This window comes from Clinocottus analis, unplaced genomic scaffold (genome assembly GCF_023055335.1).
Source record: "Clinocottus analis isolate CAN_PGR_092001 unplaced genomic scaffold, fCliAna1.0.p SCAF_6, whole genome shotgun sequence".
Lineage (NCBI taxonomy): Eukaryota > Metazoa > Chordata > Actinopteri > Perciformes > Cottidae > Clinocottus > Clinocottus analis.
Genome location: NW_027176218.1, coordinates 10,631,166 through 10,649,137, shown reverse-complemented (window position 1 = coordinate 10,649,137; position 17,972 = coordinate 10,631,166). Strand labels below are relative to the sequence as shown.

General features: G+C 41.9%; 1 protein-coding gene across 1 annotated transcript in view; it reads left to right on the top strand.

The window, feature by feature from the left end:
- The window catches only part of mctp2a (multiple C2 domains, transmembrane 2a), a 31,256-nt gene that overhangs the window by 11,189 nt on the left and 2,095 nt on the right, over positions 1–17,972 (top strand). Inside the window, exons 18-22 of the mRNA XM_068602743.1 lie at positions 9,686–9,805; positions 10,856–10,897; positions 15,665–15,774; positions 16,057–16,166; positions 17,328–17,425. Of these exons, the coding sequence (XP_068458844.1) occupies positions 9,686–9,805; positions 10,856–10,897; positions 15,665–15,774; positions 16,057–16,166; positions 17,328–17,425 (480 nt within the window). The remainder of the gene's footprint in view (positions 1–9,685; positions 9,806–10,855; positions 10,898–15,664; positions 15,775–16,056; positions 16,167–17,327; positions 17,426–17,972) is intronic.

Here is a 17,972-nt window from a genome sequence, read left to right as displayed (position 1 = left end):
TCATTGCCTCACGTTAATGAACTCTCTTTAAGCCTTGGGGCGAACAAGTTTTGTCCCATTTCACTGCAGCCCAGTTTTAACTCTTTCATTTTATGTGAATTAGATGTTGGGGAGAATCCTTGGTTTAGTCATTTTCTCTCACTAGTCTTTTTCCCATGAAAAACAATGGCTGCCTTCTGTTTTTATCCCATGTGTATGTGATGGATGTGCTCTATCCTTTAAATCAAACCCCACTTGGCTTTCCTTCAGTTCTGATGACATTAGAGTGTATTTGAAGGGGTGGGGTTTGTGCGTTTGTACATCTGACTTCTTTGCAAAGCCTTCTAGCCCGGGGGACGGTGTAAGGAGGATCACAGTCTCAGCTTCCTTGGGTGGAGGAGTGACAGTCTGCCTCCAAGATTTGAACCTTGTTTAAATGTCTCTGTTTAGCTGTTTTTAATGAGGGTATATGATCTAAGGTCCTAAGCTTAAATAATCTTAAATCACCCGGTGAATCCCCCTCAGTACAGCACATGTAATGTCATGATTAAGAGTGTACACTTGCTATGAAAGCCCTGCTAGCGCCGTGTCAGGGTGAGGAAGCGGTCACAGACAGGGTGTGTGAAGAACTCTCCTTTCACCGCCTTTCTTCTGTCTGCTCTGTCTCAGAATGACATGCAATTCATACCTGGTGTATTCTGTAAGCCCTTCTCACTGATACTGAGGTGCAAATCCCCCCAGGCAATGGCCAGGCTCAATGTATCACCGCCTTTAGAACAGCAAGGCACACAGACAGGCAGGCGGACACACAGACAGGAAGACGGAGAACAATGCAGGCGATTGTATAAGGATCGAGTGGGAGGCAGGCTACTATCTGGGAAAGAAAGTTGGAGAACAGAAAGAGGAAGACAGTCGGGTAAGGGTGCGGTCTACGAAGGCAGATAGCGAGAGACTTGGAGGCAGGGATTTGGGCAGGAGAGCAGGAGGATAGGCAGGCTGACAGGTGACAGGTCAGCGGGATGGGGCCATCTTCTTCCACCTATAATTAGATCCTCTGCAGGCGATGGGAGTGTGTGGTGGCACACTCTAATCTTTCATTTCCACTTCTACTCCACCTGCTGTTTAGGAGTGCAGCACACAAATAGAGCTCTTAGAATGAAGGAAAAAGACTTGCGTGCTCACTTCTTTCATCAGGACCGTCATTGCTATTGTAGTATAGTGCTTCCCAATCTAATTTTTATCTGCTGCCTGTCAGTGAGGATGGTAATTCTTGTGACATTGACTGTCTCTGTTTTGTCCTTTTTTATTTGAGACAATTGTTCTTTTAAGACTCCAACACATGATATTTGTAAAAGCAGACAGTGAAATTGTAGTCAATATGCCTTCGTCTGAGATTAGGTGTGCTTTAAAACATTATAACTGTCAAGCGAGAATCGCTCAAACAGAGTGACTCTGCCACTGTTTTCATCACCCACTCATAAGCAAACAGAGTTCAACGAGTAGAAAGTTGTTTTTTGCAGTAATATAGAAATATTACTGCAAAAAATATATTATATTATATATAATATGTTCATAACATAACAAGTACAGTGAAACATTCAAATGACATGTAAATATTGCATGCAATTGATAGTAACCGGGAATAAAATTCTGAACAGTGAGAGAAACAACAAGGTCTTGACTGACTGTCATTATGAGCCTCGTCCCATGCCGCTATCCACACAAGTGCCTCTGCCCACTCCAAGGGTAGCCACTGTACAGCCACTCCTCCTCCTCCAAGTCATCATTTGCAATTAAGTTAGTGTTGGGAGCTGTCTAAAGCAGCATGCCACCATGTGCCTTAATGAAAGCAGCTCCCACTCCTATCTTTATATCTTTAGGCAGTGGTAATAAGGTAACTGATTCAGACATTGACAGATGGCCTCTGCTTGCCTTTCCGATGTGCATAATTATACCACTAGTGTCTGCTCTTTTCCACAGTGGCAGGCTGTGCAGGGCTTCTCAGGGTATGCTGGTAGGAAACGTTGCAGTGGTGGGTCTAGCTTTAATATACATTATAATACATTATTTATCAAGCAGGCAGACCGGTCCTACCCTTTTACACCATATACATCCTGTAATGCATTACCGCTGATGTGGTTTCTACTGGGACTGCGGGATGCTCGCGTAGTGCTTTACCAGGAATACTCAGCCATTATATCACTCAGTCCCACAGGCCAATTTTCTGACCTCCACACAGCATGCCGTCTACATTTGTATCCTGTTTATGTAGATTCATGTATGCATTATGAGGTGGTTGTTGGTACTATTCAAATTTTGCATGAGGGATCACTGCTCTGGTTCATGTTAACTAAGTGAAACGGGAATGTGAAGTTTTTTTGTTTTTTTTGCTTGGTGGGAGAGACGTCTTCTTTGTTGATATTAAGACAACTTTTCTCTCATGAGTGGCAGAAAGCTGCACATCCAGGAAGATGTACATGTAGCATTTACAGATAGATGATTTTAGTTTCATGCTGCAGCTGAGTGTTATTGTGTGAGGAATGGAGATACTTGCAGTATTGTCCCCGTTTGCGAGTGCAGGAGGTTACTTGTTCTGATTGCGCAATCTCATCAGCAGAGTCCATACTGTTTGAAGTCGCCTTCGATGTCCCACCAATGTGTAGCGGTTTTAAAATAGAATTTCTCTAATTAGGTAATGTATAAAAAAGAAAAGAAAAATCTCTTACGCATTTCAACAAAGTTCTGGCAAATCCTCATAAACATTTTCATCAGTGAAAGGAAATACAAACAAGAAAATTTGGATCTTCTTTCCTCTTCTTGTTTATGCTACAGTAATGAGCCTAGGATCTGCGCTTTTCAAGAGTTTGACAACAGCATGTTCCTTTCTCTGAGAGAGAGGAAATGTGACAGCTAAAATCTTCATAAAATAACTGCCTTTAGATGTGCATTTCACTAAGACTGAGCGAGATGAATGTGCTATACATCAGCAGTGACTGCAGAGGGGTCACCCAGAGTTCTTGGCTGCACACAAGAATAGGACCTGTAGATGGAGCTACAGCACTGCTGGAAACCTGAGTGGAGGCACGAAGGAGATCAGTTACTTTTCTCAACATTCGTGGGAACAACTTGGAGTGAAATCCTCCATTCTGTGCATTACACCAAGGGACACAAGTTTCCTCCACAAAAAAAAGAAGAAAAAAGGGTGCTAAATGAGCGTGTATTAGACAGCCAAATTAATCTGTTTCAGAAGTTTAAAGTTGAGAACAATTTTGATTTAGATGAAATTCATGAAAGTAAAAAAAAAGGATAATTTACATTTGAAAGCTGATTTGGAGCTTTGCTGTCATTAGATCGCTTTAAGTATTTAAGTAGAATTAATATTTTAAGATATGAGGTAGCTCATCTGTCAGGAGTCAGACTAGAAAGAAACCTGTATACCTTATGTGAGTATTTGAACCATTTCCTTTTCGCCATTGCCAGGTAGCAACCGCTTTAGACATCATTTGACAGCCTGTGAAATGCTGATTGCTTCACATCACACACTGTAAAGATGGCATTTGATGAATGTTTGATGCGATGCAGCTGTAAACACACTTGGCAGCTGCAACGGGCACTTTTTGGGGGCTGATAGAATCATCGTCTACCCAGATGAGGGCAGGACAGGGTCAGATCTGGCTCCAGAGGTCTCGGGAGACCACCTGTGTAGAGCCACAGCAGTCGGGTCCATTAACCAGAACACCAGCCTGTTTAAGATCAAATCCGTAATCAGAGTTTTCATAATTGTGCTTGTTAACACTGTCCCTGAAAATGAGATGCTCTGTGAGTCTTGGATCTGCCTATTTGTGGTTTACTGCATTGCAGTGTGGCCGAGCCTTTGTGAGAACAGCAAGACTGTGCACGCCTGTGAATTGTCTCCTTGTTTCTGCTCTGCATCTGTTTTCTCTCCGTTTTGAAAAAGTTGGAGGCCTTTCAGGAGTGGGTTTCTTTAGTCTCATGGGGTTATGCTCTCCATCTCCAAGGCTGTGGGAGTTCTCACAGACTGTAGTGGGAATGTGTCTCGTCGAGAGAAAAAATGATGACAGTGATGGGATGGTGTGTATGCATGATTTTGAGTCTGAGATACATTAATTATTAAATGATAGGCTATGACTACTTGCAAACTGCTCAGCATTGCCTCCCGATTTACCACAGTGTTATTATTTAGCTTCCCCGAATGGCTATGTGTCAGTTGACAGCTCTAAAGGGTGTCTGAATGCCGTGTATAACCTTGAAACATGTCCCCTTATTAGTGGGATTAATACGCTTTCTCCAGTAACATTCACTTCATTAGGGCTGTGAAATTGTTCCTATTTTTACATGTTTTTACACATGGATTTCAGTTTTATGAACACATTTGATTCCGTTTAAACTGAATTCTTCATTATTATTTTGTGTTATCAGACGGTGTGAAGTAAGTTTTAAGTCTTAACAAGCAGTGGTCTGATTTATAATAGCTGGCTGCACTGAATACAACAGGTAGAGGTTTCCCTGTGCATCCGTTGTACTTAGTTGTTTTATATAATGCCAGTTTTATGTATGCTTTGTGGTTAACCCCATTGTGTGGCCATATAATATTTGACTGCCTTCACTTGCCACCTTCCTAGTCACAGAGGACACCTCTCCCCAGGCAGCTGAGGCGGCGACCTGTCCGCCCCTGAGTGTGGGTGTTTCGGGGCCGGTCCTGGCCCCGACGCGTTAACGTCCGTGTGAGCTGAGCTGACAGGGAGAGAGAGTCAATGCCACTCCCTCCCCACCTCCTCAGGGGGAAAGGCTCGCATGGCAGATCTGTCACCCAGGAGGTCGCTCAGTGTTAACGCTCCCGACACGGATTAAACACTAGTGGCCAGTGCTGGAGTGCAGGGTCAGTGTAGCCACCACTGACAGGCACCACGGGGCCCCCGCTGACTGCCCTGCTCCAGCCCCGTACTGGCGCTACTCTGGCCCTGGCATGTGTCAGACAGGCGGGGAGACAACGGCCAGGGCTGGCCCTGTGAGCAAATGTTAATGCTTTGCCTCGCGCGGCTGCGCTTCCTCAGTGCTTTGATAAAGAGCTGCTATCACTTTTGCTCAGCACTGTGCATGCGTCCTCACAAGCTGTGGCATTTGTTTGTCATTAGCCTGCCTTTTGTTAACAAATTGTAAAAATATAGGGAATCAAATGAAAATAGACACAATCAACTTTTAGGATAAGGATTTGTTTTCCGTTGATTTAACTATAATTTTATTAGGAAAAATATTTTTTTTGTTAAGCTTTTAGTAAGTAAAATGTAATTAGAGTAAATATGAATGTTACTATATATGATATAATATTTTATATACAAATTTAATGATGAATTGCAACACTCTCCTGGACTGTTAGAGCCGTTTTCACCCCACTGAAGAGCGACATGATATTCCCCATTTTATTGCTCTTACTCGTATGTAGCCCCCCCCCCTCTCTTCCCAGTCGATAAGACTTGAGCTGAGCGTATGTGAAATATTTATTCAGCGTTAGCTCAGAGCACCATGGCTGCCCACACACTCTACCTGCCCCGAAGAGAAATCTTATCTGTGCTTCCTCTGCCTCCGACACCCCCTGAAAGCCTGTCCCCACACTGGCCCGAGCTCAACACAAATTACATGTCTCATTGCTCTGCGTTTACAGCTACTTTAAAGCCTGCCGCTCCTGTCCCCAACATAAGCCCTCAGCCAGACTCTGTTTCAGCTGGGCTGGAGAAAAAAAAGACCTGCGTGAGCTGAGCTGCTACTTGTGCCTTTGATTCATTATTAATCTCTTTTTTGGTATTTTAATTGAGGAAGTAATGCAGATTAATTTCACTGCCCTTGATTTCACCCAGAAAAAAAAACATTTCACAGACCACAGTAAAGACGATTACATTTTTTTTTTTTTAGAGGTTCCCTGTTTATTAATATTATTATTTTTTTCATCATAATCATTGGAATACATTTTCTATATATCCTATATTTCTATAGCCCTTTATATGCACATTGTCACACACACAGATCCTGGCTTTTTTCTGTCCATTAGACACACAAAAACAATGCAGAGACAACCATACACACAAATACACAAACCCTGCAGCTTGTTAGTCAGTCTTGTTAAACTCTTTCAGTATATGTTCACGCTATCTGGCAGCCGTCCACAACCCCCATGACTGACCCTCATAATGCTGGCTGGCGCTCTTCTCGCTTTGTTTAGCTTTCCAAGTGGAGTGAAACCGAAAAGAGTAATGAAGATATAGCCAAGATTAAACCTTCCGTGTTTTTGGATCGTATATAGTCTGTAAAATAATGGTATTTTGAAATGTACCACGTTAAACAAACAGTTGTTTTTAGTGAGCTGTTTTGTAATGATATTGTATGGCCTCATGCTGTGACACTACACTAAATTGGCTTATCAACAGTATTCCGTGTGTTACACTGATGTGACGCCTATATTTATAGCCGGTTATCTGCTGTAGTGTATAAGGAGAGCATTTGGCAGCCTCGGAGTCTGCTGGTACGTCTGCCAGTCAGTAGTTTGGGTTGGTAGACTGGGCAACCCCCTCCTCTGTTAATCAATTTACAGGATGGTAGAAACTCTTATAGAGGGTGTCTTTGTCCCTTTGTTCCTGCTACGATCTCTTCTCCCTCTCATGGGAGCGTGTGGGTGGTGGGAGCTGCCATGCTTGCTCAGCTTTAAGTTATTTTATTCACACTTTTAATCGCTGAGTGCTTTATTATTAGGTACTGGATTCTGCTGGCCAGGGGATCTGCATGAGAAGGCGCAGAATGCATTTAGGGGAATCATATTAATGGCACTATAAAACAAATCTGTCAGGTTGTTCTTAACCCTGCTGGCAGAATGACTCTGCCCAGGGTTGCCCTCTTCTCCAAGCGCTTACAGGTGGCTAAGGAGAGTGCATCTCCATCATATACTCCACCATGTGCTAATAGTTTTATTAATTCATTGTTTTTTTTTCTCCCTAGGCTCCCTGTGCATAATCATACAGACATTTTTCAGCTAAATGGTGTTTGTCAAGGGAGTGTTCCTACATTAGAGACACTTCTCCCAGACATACATACTAACGCTTGTTCAATTACAAGTCGTTTGTTATCCAATTCTGCCGTGTGTAAACCTAAATGCTCAGGTGTATCATTAATTATTACCTCCCTTGCTTTTGTTTGTTGCTTTATGGCCTTTTTGGTGGAATAAATTAAGTTTTTACTGCTTCTACTGCAACATATTAGCATTGTCGTGTTTAAAAAGTTCAAGGTTTTACTTGTCATGCGTAATTTGTTGACGGATGAAAAAATACGCAGTCAGGCCCTTAAGACTGAAATGGAGCCTCTTTGATGGCAATTAAAATGTGGATTCTTTTTTATACAAATTTACACTTACGCCTGAGAGGTTGCACTTTGTCCAACATGTCCTTTAATCACTCAGCTGCGTGCTAATAAAACATAAACCACTTAGTGGGGAATTAGTTCTGTCTCCATTTCACAGAAACTCTGGAGAATGTGGGGAGACAAGGGAAAGGTTTAGTCCTGCCGCTGCTCATTACTGTGGGATGTCTGACGGCAAAGTCTCAGTCTGTGCACCTGAGTGAAGGAATCTGAGAGGTTTTCCCAGATGTTTCTCTCCATCTTTTTTATTAGTGTTAAAAAAGCATGTAAATCCTGAACACATGGGCTGACATACCATGAGGGAGGAATTGAGAAGATATTTCTGACAGTTTTGGTTTATACCCTAATTTAAGCACTCAGTTTAGACACAAGGCATTGTATTTCTGTAGGCTTTTATCTTGTCCACTGAGCCAGAACGCGGTGAGCAGAAATTTGCATTAGTGGGCGATTATGAATACCTGTGACAGATTCTCTCTGCCGGCTCCCTGGGCGGAAATGAATTGGCTCCCTCTGTTGACTTGCACAGGAAGACAGAGACCAAGCAATTAGACTTTAGTGGTTAATGTAGCAGCTTTTGCAGCGAGGGCAAGGAGGTTCAACATTCCTGCTGGGCTCATGTCAGTTTCCAGGCACATTTCCCCTCCTTTTCTTTTTCCTTTTTTATGAGAATACTGGGAATATGACAAGCTACCTGTCCACCAGCCAGCTGAAATCCTCTGGGGTGATAGGAGCGTCGCTTTAGAGTCGCCTCATGGGAGCTGAGGTGACAACACATGACGTAGGTTATTCATAACAGAGATGAGATGTAGTCCAGCTATCTCTGCACATCATGCATATTCATTGGTTACCTTTTTTTGTTTTCCCCACCAGCTCTAGTTTGTTGCTGCATACGTAATTCAAATAAGCTCTTATAAAAAAACAAGAATGAGATATTGTTTCTAATGTTCTTTTTTTTATACATTGGTCACCCTGCTGTGTTTCTGCATGATGCTTCAACTCACCCACTATCTCCCAGGTTGTATTGAGGGATAATAAGCAGTACAGTGGTAAAGCCTAGGGCAGTTGGGCCACAGTGTTGTCTGCATTACTCATGGTTCACGTTTCCCTGGTGGCTGTTTGAACCTAGGCCTGGTGTGGCAGTAGGTAGACTGGCCCCCAGAGCACCATGCACAGACTCTGTGTGGTTGCTATGACAGGAACAGTGTGCTGTTTACAGACCTGCTATTGAGGCCTGAAGGCCCCAGTGGTTCACATCCTGTCTCGTGCTTAACTCGAACATATTGTTCATAGTAGCAGCCTCAAGCACTTTGAGCCGAGACTGCACCGTGCTATCAGCGTGTGGGTTCAGCTTAGCAGTTATACTTAATGTTTTGAAATAAACTTTGTAAAAAATAAACTTAAGTAAGTAGAGGGAATGTAACTGTGCAAAAGCATGCATTAATTATAGAAAACGTTGTATTCAAAACATGAGAAAAAATGTACATTGTGAAAGATGTCTGTGGTAAATAAAAGTGGACCATATGTTGGATGTATTGGCACATAATCAAACTATAATAGATTTCAAGATTCAGCTTGCTGTGGGGGACATTTTTATTTCATCCCTGTCAACCGGCTGGTGCGATCCTCCTCACACATTCCTGATCATTTCAGTTGGAGACAGACTAATTAGGCTGTCACTAAATGGGTTTAAATGCAGCCGTCCAATTAGTGCTCTGCTGTGAAATGCAGTGGGTGTTGTGCAACGTGCTTAGCACCACTCCTTTACAGAATTATGAGGGATTACTCATTCAGTGTGATCCGTCTTATTTCTACCAGGGGTCTTGGCTTTTCTCAGTATCATCGCCATGGAGGGGGTAAATGTTGCAAATGCTTCTCCAGTTGCCATATGCGCCTCGACAGAGAGCCTCGCCGCTCCTGAATCTAAGAGGATTTGATGTGCTAGTTAAAAGACAGCATACCATGCCTATCCATGTCATACTTTCTTTTCCGCAGTAAGGCACTCTGCCAGCACAGTGTTATTGGTGTATATAAATAGGATTTCAAGATATTAAAAGTTGTCCCTGAATGTCTGTTACTTTCAAACCACTAAGAGTAAAATCTGTTGCCATCGGCTGTAAATCTCAGAGGCTTTACAGTCTGTAGTGCTTTCATGAGATTTAGAATGTGGTTAAACCCATTATATATATTTTGTTTTGGGGACAGGCTTGCTGAGATTTGAAAGCTAGGTCCCAGCTATGGTGTGATGGGCTTTGCGTTATACTGTCATGTCCTGTCTTCTCAGATCTTCCTTGTGACGGTGTGGCACTGGGAGCTCTTCATGCTGCCCCTTTTCCTGCTTCTGCTCATTGGCTGGCACTACTTCCAGCTCAATGTAGGGAAGGCCAGCTCCAACCAGGACCTGGTGAGTGACGAGGACTCCGAACCTTTCAGCATTCATCCACACACATCCGTCATGTCAACTCTGGTCAAACCCTGCTGGAATGAAATCCTTTTGGCACACATTGGGCAACTTATAGTTTTAAAGTAATGTCAATTAACAACTCTTGGACTTGCGTATACACTGTATATTACAAGTGATGGTCAGAAAATGCATATCACAGTAAAGCGAGTTGTACGTTTTATAGCTGGTTAAACAAGCTTCTACATTTTCTCAAGATGCCTAATGAAACACCAAGCAGAAAGAAGTAAAATCAAATTACTGTATATGTGTGTATTGTCTGTATGTAGTCTGTTGATTTACTATGGTCACATCTGTAAATGCAGGACGATAGTTCTTTGTCAGTATCTCCTCTCTTTCTACTGTTATGGAAATTATGTTTGCCCTACACATGTCTGTGAAGGTTAATGCTGTTCACACTTCTGACTGCCCCCCAATTTCACTGAGTTGTAAGCCTTCTCACCGGCCAGCCAAGGGCCTGGCCTGCTCACACGCCCTCCCCAAAGCAACATCCTCGGCCCGGTGATTGTGTTTATGGCTGCTGGCAAAGATTCCATCCCTGGGCAATGTTAAAGCCCGGGCTCACCCTCATATCCAGTGTTGAGACACTGCCACCCCTCTGTGACCCTCTGGCCGGCAATGACACAGCTCTGTTCCCAGGCAATGTCATAGTGTGCAACACATTGGGGTCAGGGATGACTTGATATAAAGTGATCTAGGCAACAGCATCCAAATTAAATGTGTTTTTTTTTCTCTTTCTGTTTTTCTGTGTGCTTATTTTGTGGAGAAATGAGATTGCTTTGGTGTGACAGTGCTCTTGTGAGGAAGGCCCTCTTTCACCTCTCCTTTTGTGTGAGGTCACCCCTGTGATGCAGTCTCTATGGAAACAAGCCTCTCCCAATAGGGGTGAATGTACTCAAAGAAAATTTCATTACTAGGTGTTTGTTAAAAATGCTCCAGTGCCCACATGTCCCGTTCGTTTGAAATCACCCTCTACCCTTTATTTTCTCTTAGGTGAACACGACCATGGGTGAAGACGAAGACGAAGACGAGAAGGTATTTTATCTTGTCTCTTTCTAACATTTTACGGGATAATATGTTTTGGTGGAATGTTATCGCTTCCCAGTTTTCACAATAAACATAAATATATCTTTTATGATGAACCGTAAAAACAAACAGTTTCAACATTTCACTGGGGCATTACTCAATAGCTTGTGTAAAAATCATTTTCAAACTTATCAGAAGCGTGAACCCTGCTAATATTTCTTTCTGAATAACCAAGGTTACATCCAACGCAGAGCAATATCTGCATTGCGTCGGCTAGGTACAAATACAGCAAATGGATGTTATTCTTACACAAATGTACTCTTGCTTCTGAGAAAATTGCTAATATATTTAACAGCCATACAGCTTCTACTTGGTATTTTAGCGGAGTTACACTGACAGTTTCTTCTCAGAAGCTCTTTTCTAACTAAGAATAGAAATATTTTCATGCATCCGAAATGAGGGCAACATCTATGAAACAGTTGTAGCATGTAGATCTTTATTCTGTTCCTCTGGTAATTCATTGTCACTCTACAAATACACTCCGCCGAGATACTGCAGCCCTTTGAAAATCTATAAATCAGATGTAAACAGCTCCATCAATACATTTTGCACAGCTGTCAGGGTGAAGTCAGTTGATTTATTTATTTCTTTGGTACCATAATTTACTAAATAGGTTAGTTGTGTTAAGAATGACCTTTTACTATCAGAACAAATGAACAAAATACAATAAAACAGCAGTAAACTTTACTTTGCCCTAAAGGTTATAAGTCTTTTTCACTTGTTCGTTTGTGAGGAATCATAAATGATAATTTTTATTAATGCGTCTCTCTAGTGTCTCTCGAAAAACAAAACAACAGGAAATCTTTAAGTAGCCTGAAAATTATACTTCCCCACAGCACATAATATTCAATTAGACTCATCCCACTGTTTTCTGTAAAGAAGGAAGAGTTAACAGGGATGTGTATTATTGCTTTATGGCAATGAAGTGTGGAGCTAACGCAAAGCCTCCAAGCAATGACCCTTGTGCTGCGTGTCTAGGCCCAGGATTCATATCCATAATGCGCTCAATATATTCTGCTGTGATGACCTGAGGCTATGAAAAAAGCCAGCTTCTTTTAAAAACACAGGCACATCCACCAAATCCTGTCTGAAAGGATGGGCTAATTCCCAGATGAAACTCGCATGATATGTCTGCACACACAAAGTGGGAAGCCGCACTTTCTTTCATGCTCGGAACAGGCAAACGGGTGCTTAAACAAACAGCAGTGACACCGAAGATTCTGTGTATTTATGAATATTGAATCTGACAGGATTACCGTCACACACTGAATTTAATATCATTGCTATAGAGAATGATTATTACCTTTTTGTCTTTACCTTGAAACCTCAATATATAACAGAGGAGTATTTACCATTTATTTTACAAAAAAGCAGTGTCTTTAGAAAGGTTTAAGATTCTCTCAATAAGCTGCATGTGTTAGCGAACTCTTAAAGCTTTTTGAAAGGTTTTCCATGAGCCTCCCTAAACCCTTTCACACTCAGAGGAAATGAAATATCTCCTTTCATTTACTAATTAAGCAGTCACCCATGTTTGTTTTAAGCTGTCAGCTTTAATTTAAAGTGGCTTTTTTGAAAGTCTTGTTATGGTCTTGCTGTCACTTGAATGTGATATCATGCAGTTAGATCAAGCAGTGTAGCTTTACACCTCTTATCAAAGTATTCTTTAAAAATATTTGGGGTTAAAGAGTGATCAGTGTTAAATCTGATGACTTCAAAGCCTTTGCTTTTTTCCCCCTAGTCTTTCCTCCAACATGCGAATAAAGGCTTTCCCTCTGAGAAGGTTATGATTACCACTCAAATATGTTTTTTATCCCCCTTTTTCCCCCTTGAGGAAGGAAATATTTAAACCTCAGACAGAGCAGCAAGAATGTGAAGGCATGACGTTAAAGAGAGACGAAAGGCAAGGCAGTGTTACAGCAGGATAATACAGAACAGATTCTCTGACTGTGAACAAATCTGTCCTCAGGGAAAGAGACAGCTTACAAATTATGTGTGGGCAAAGTGACTTCCCTTTGGCCTTAGGTATCAATTGTGCAGATAGACAATATTTAATCATAACATAAAGAAACAGTGAGGCAAAACAAGTCCATAGATCTCCAATAGAAATGAAAAGGGAAGATGAAACGGCCCTTCCATTGCCCCCCGGCTGGCACTGCTGGTCTGGGGTTGACTTGCTCCCAGTGCGTTGCCCAGGGGAGTTTGGGGGGAGTGTGAGGGGGTGATTGTGGGGGCGCTAGACTGGGCTAGGGGGTTACTCCATCTCTCACCCGATAGTCCACAGTCACCGCTGGGTCTCCTTGAGCACACCAGTCAGACAGACTGTGGGTGTCATGATCTGTGGCGTGTATTACGAGAGCTACCGCGCACGGACCCACAGACACATTAAAGCCCCTGAAAGCTTTTTTGTGTTTTATCCCAGTAAATTGTTTGGCAGCTTATTTCATCTCAATGTGAGATAATTTTCCTGGAACACAGGTGTTTTTCATTTAGATGCACTTCTTATCTTTGTTGAAAAAAAGTCACTCGGAAGATATTCAGTCTAAGAATTCAAATTTGGCACAGTTTATTCTAATTAGAATGATGCTAAATGAGCTTTTTCCAGCCTTTGATAGTACCCCACATATCTGTGAGAGGATGTTTACCTTTGTGCAGGAGATCAAATTGGTTCTCCATTACCGCACCTTAAAAGCAAGCTTTTACAATTTTATCTGAAATGAGAATATGATTTCACACAGGTTTTCTAATCAGTAGACATTTAGGATTCATTTAGTCCATCCCCAGTTTACCCATCTTTTTCCATTTCAGAAGGAGATCTTTTACTAATTTTTGTTTTCTCTGCACTCATGTATATGCTGAAAGAAAAATGAACAAACAAAGATAAAGAATATTATCAAATGATTAATGTAGGAAGGACTTCAGTTTTGGTCGCGAAGGAGATGGAGGACTTCAAGAATCTTAAAACACATGAATAATGATAATCACGGGAGCTTTGCCTGTCGATGCATACTTCAGAGGACATCTATTTGTCTGTTTTTCCTTTAAAGAATGAAAGCCAATATGGTGTCTCTTTTTTTTCTTGTCGGAGCTGTATTTCTGGCTGAATTTAACTTGTAAGTGTCTCCATTGCAGTAAGGCCTCATATCTTTTATTAGGTAGGAATTTGAAATTGCGTAATTAGTTCGCTTAAACAAGTTTAAATGGAAAAATGAAAAGGAATGTGAGGCTTCATGTCTAGAGAGCTATCATTTCTCAGTGCGAGGCGTTCTGCGTCCATCAGGTGCTCACGGCACAGATTGGCTTTTAGCCGAGTCTACCCGTGCCCCCCGCTTCCAAAATAAACCGAGGAGAGAGAGCTCAATTAACACCTGATGTGGAGTAAAGGACATGCATGATGGTTTGTACCCCCCCCCCCCCCGAACCCCGCCCCCCTCCTCTTTCAATGCAGTGGAGGGGAGTAAGATGACACATAAACACAGATAGTCCTCTTTCCCCACGATGAGACCGTGAGATGTTAATCTCAAGGAAAGCATATTTGTGATAGTTTTTCTTTTTTTGGACAATGCTCAGCCTCCGCTGTCTGTCCAGACCCGAGCCTAGTGGGGGAGGCTCTGCTAGTGTGGGAATTGCTCTCTTCCTGCGCCTTTCGTGGAGAAGAGTGGGCCTGACAGTGGGGAGTCTCTATGTGCTGGCAGACTGTGTGTTCCCAGGGGCTTCCTCATGAAGCTCTGATAAAGGCATTCTGTCTGGACCCTGTCAATGCACACAGGCTGCGGCTGCGGCTGACTTGTAACATAAACATACAGACGTCCCCAAGCCTCCTGCTAGGGTCCATCAGAGCGCCCTCCCCCAACACTCCCATTCCTCTTATTTCCTCTCATTCTTCCTCTCCCGCCTTCTGTCATCATTCCTGTCATTATTTCCTCCTTTTGATGTGATGCTTCTCAGCTCTTTTTAGCTTGTGTTACGTGTGTTATCTCTAGTCACTCCTCTGCCTCTGGAAGGCTTCACACCCGTTGTTATTTCTGGCTTTCATGGGATCACATTTATTTTTTACTTTGAGACCCCTCCAACCCCATTGCATGTTGATTTATTTCTTTGCCAGGCTCTGTCGATGTTATTATATCAGTGCATTAAAAGCAAATAATACTTTATGTGCAGTGTTAGTTGACACACAGAAAATGGACAAGAATCACAAGGTGAAATGAGCGAACGCATCTAACTGGTTTTAGGCGGGGTGAAGTGTTTTTCTCACGCAGAGAACGTGTTAGGATAGGTTACAAAGCCCGACACGTTTTTTAAAAACGTGTTAAAACGTGTCCCGTGCAGGCCGCTGGAAAGGAATCTTTCCTAAGTTGTGAGGCCCCTACACTTCTTGTCGTCTCGTCTGGCTGATTGCGGATGGCCATTTTGTGTACTTTTCATCTACCAGAGAGTCTTGATTGTGCTGCACTTGTGCAACAGCAATCTATTGTGTATGGCGGACAAAAGCTGAAATCTCTCAGCCATCCACATAACGGCTTCAGAGCCCTGAGTCCGTCTCATCTTCTAAAGCATAGTCTGAAGATGTACAGTGTTTTCTCATTACGGGCCATTCAATAGATAAATCACACATAATAGCACAGCTGAGATAAACTGCTCTTTGTCTACCCTGCTCAACAATTGACATACAGTGTACCTCATCAGTGTTTGTGCTTTTTTTTTTTGCTTCCTTTTTAGGAATCCGGAAAAAAGGGTTTGATAGATAAGATATATATGGTGCAGGAAGTAGTGCTGGTTGTCCAGAACATTTTGGAGGAAATCGCGAACATCGGAGAGCGAATCAAGAAGTAATTTCACCATTTTACACTTATCCTTATATATTTATATATATCCTTATATATATATATATATATATATATATATATATATATATATATATATATATATATATATATATATATATATATAATACATATACATATGTGTGTGTATATATATGTATATGTATTATATATATATAATACAATACATATGTGTATGTATGTATATATATATATATATATATATTATTAATGAATGAATTATTATTGTTTAACCTAAAATAATCTGACACAATTTTTCTTTTTTAGCATAATCAACTGGTCTGTCCCATTCTTGTCATGCCTGACCTGCTTGGTGCTGTTTGTGGCAACAGCGCTGTTGTATTTCATCCCACTGCGATATATTGTGCTGATATGGGGTAAGTTCTACTTTTTACAAACAAGTTTAAATTCATAAAATTGTGAGAAAAAAAAATGTTTGTGCAATCCACACTGTATTTGTCCATAGTTGACAAACTCCTGCTATTTAGATCTGTCATTACTGTGACCAAAACATACTGACAAGCATGTCAATCAATGCCCATGCCATTGTTGTAAAACACAACTGCAAATCCATGATTTAATAAAGTAGAGTAATTTAAGAACCCTGCCATGCCTACACCTCTGCAGATGCACAGAGATCAGTCAGCTGCAGAGGTTTGCTCCGCTCAGTGTGGGCTGATGTAGCAGAGCAAAGCAGAGGCGAGGCCTAAGGTTTGTGTGAAAACAAAGCAGAGATAGAGTAGCAAGCTGTATATAATACATGATGTCCTTGGGCAGTCTGTAGGCTCCTGGTCTAGCCTCTCATTATCTGTTGTAGTCATACAGAATAGACCGTCATCTCAGTGGTCAGGGAGATATGCTGCCCTTAACAGGCTCTCCTCCTCCAGCTGAAAGCCCACAACCACTGTACTTCCACACTGCCTTCAACACAATCAATACCAAAAAACCATCATATCAAACAAAAAACACACAGTCTGAGACACTCCTCTGCCTCCCCAGTTAACCCCCATCTCTGTGGTTGCAAGGCAAGCCTTTCAAGTTGCTTGCACATATTTAAGTCCTTAGGTTCTTTGTCTGCATGTTGAGGTACAGGCAGTACCAAGCTGAGAATATAATGGTCCCATTACAGGACCCCAGAGATATTGTTTTTTTTTCTCTGTGGTATGCAGCCATGTGCAAAGTAAATATAGATATGCTCGAAATGATCAGGCTGAAGCAAATAAAAGTGTGGAAAAGTTTTCATAAATGTGTGCGTCTTATTTTCAAACCACAGTTATCATTATTCGCCTGGTTTTATTGATCATATATTGCTTTAACTTGTCTCTGTTGTTCTGGTTTGGCTTGAATTCAGTTTGTCTGCAAGGGATCAATTGAAACCGCATCATATAATGCACTTACTGATACACCGGTGGGAACTCTATACTCTAGAGAATATAGATAGGGTTACACAACACTTTTTATTTTATTTTTCACACTGTAAAAAACAAATGCTGCTTGGTATGACATCTTTATTTATTAATGTGTTCTTGTTTTCACAGGCGTTAACAAATTTACCAAGAAGCTGCGCAACCAATATACTATTGACCATAATGAAATACTGGATTTCCTCAAGAGGGTGCCTTCTGATGTTCAAAAGGTAAGGGTCCAATTTTACATACAGATAGGGAAGGAATTCCCTGAAGATGTCTGCATTATTTGCTGTACCAGAATTCCCAAGTGTTGCGGAAATATATCCTCTGGCTGCTTTGTTTGATTATTAATGGACTCTTGCCTTTAAAGCAGCCGTGGCCCAATTATTCCTCAGTGCAGTTCCATGTAGTTGCCATATTTGCCTGAGTGAGGAGATGCTCAGATCTGTCCTCAGCCATATTGCTGCAGCCTCGTCCGTTATTAACAATTTTGTCTGTCTGATTGAAGCGCTGTGACATTAAAGTCGGTGGTTGGCCGAGGGCTGGTGGAGGGCTCCTGACGTCGCTGACTGTTGTGTCAGCGCAAAAACTCTGATGTGGCCTCAGTCACTTCAGGGTGGTAGAGTCAATTAATGTAGTCATGAGCCCCAGTCGTCTTGCTGGGTGCCATATGTGATTACATATTAGCCATGGCTGATATGTCATTTGCATTTACATCACAGAGCTGAGGAGAGCTGTCAGGGTGTTGTAAGTGGTGCTGGGTGCTCGCCGTTC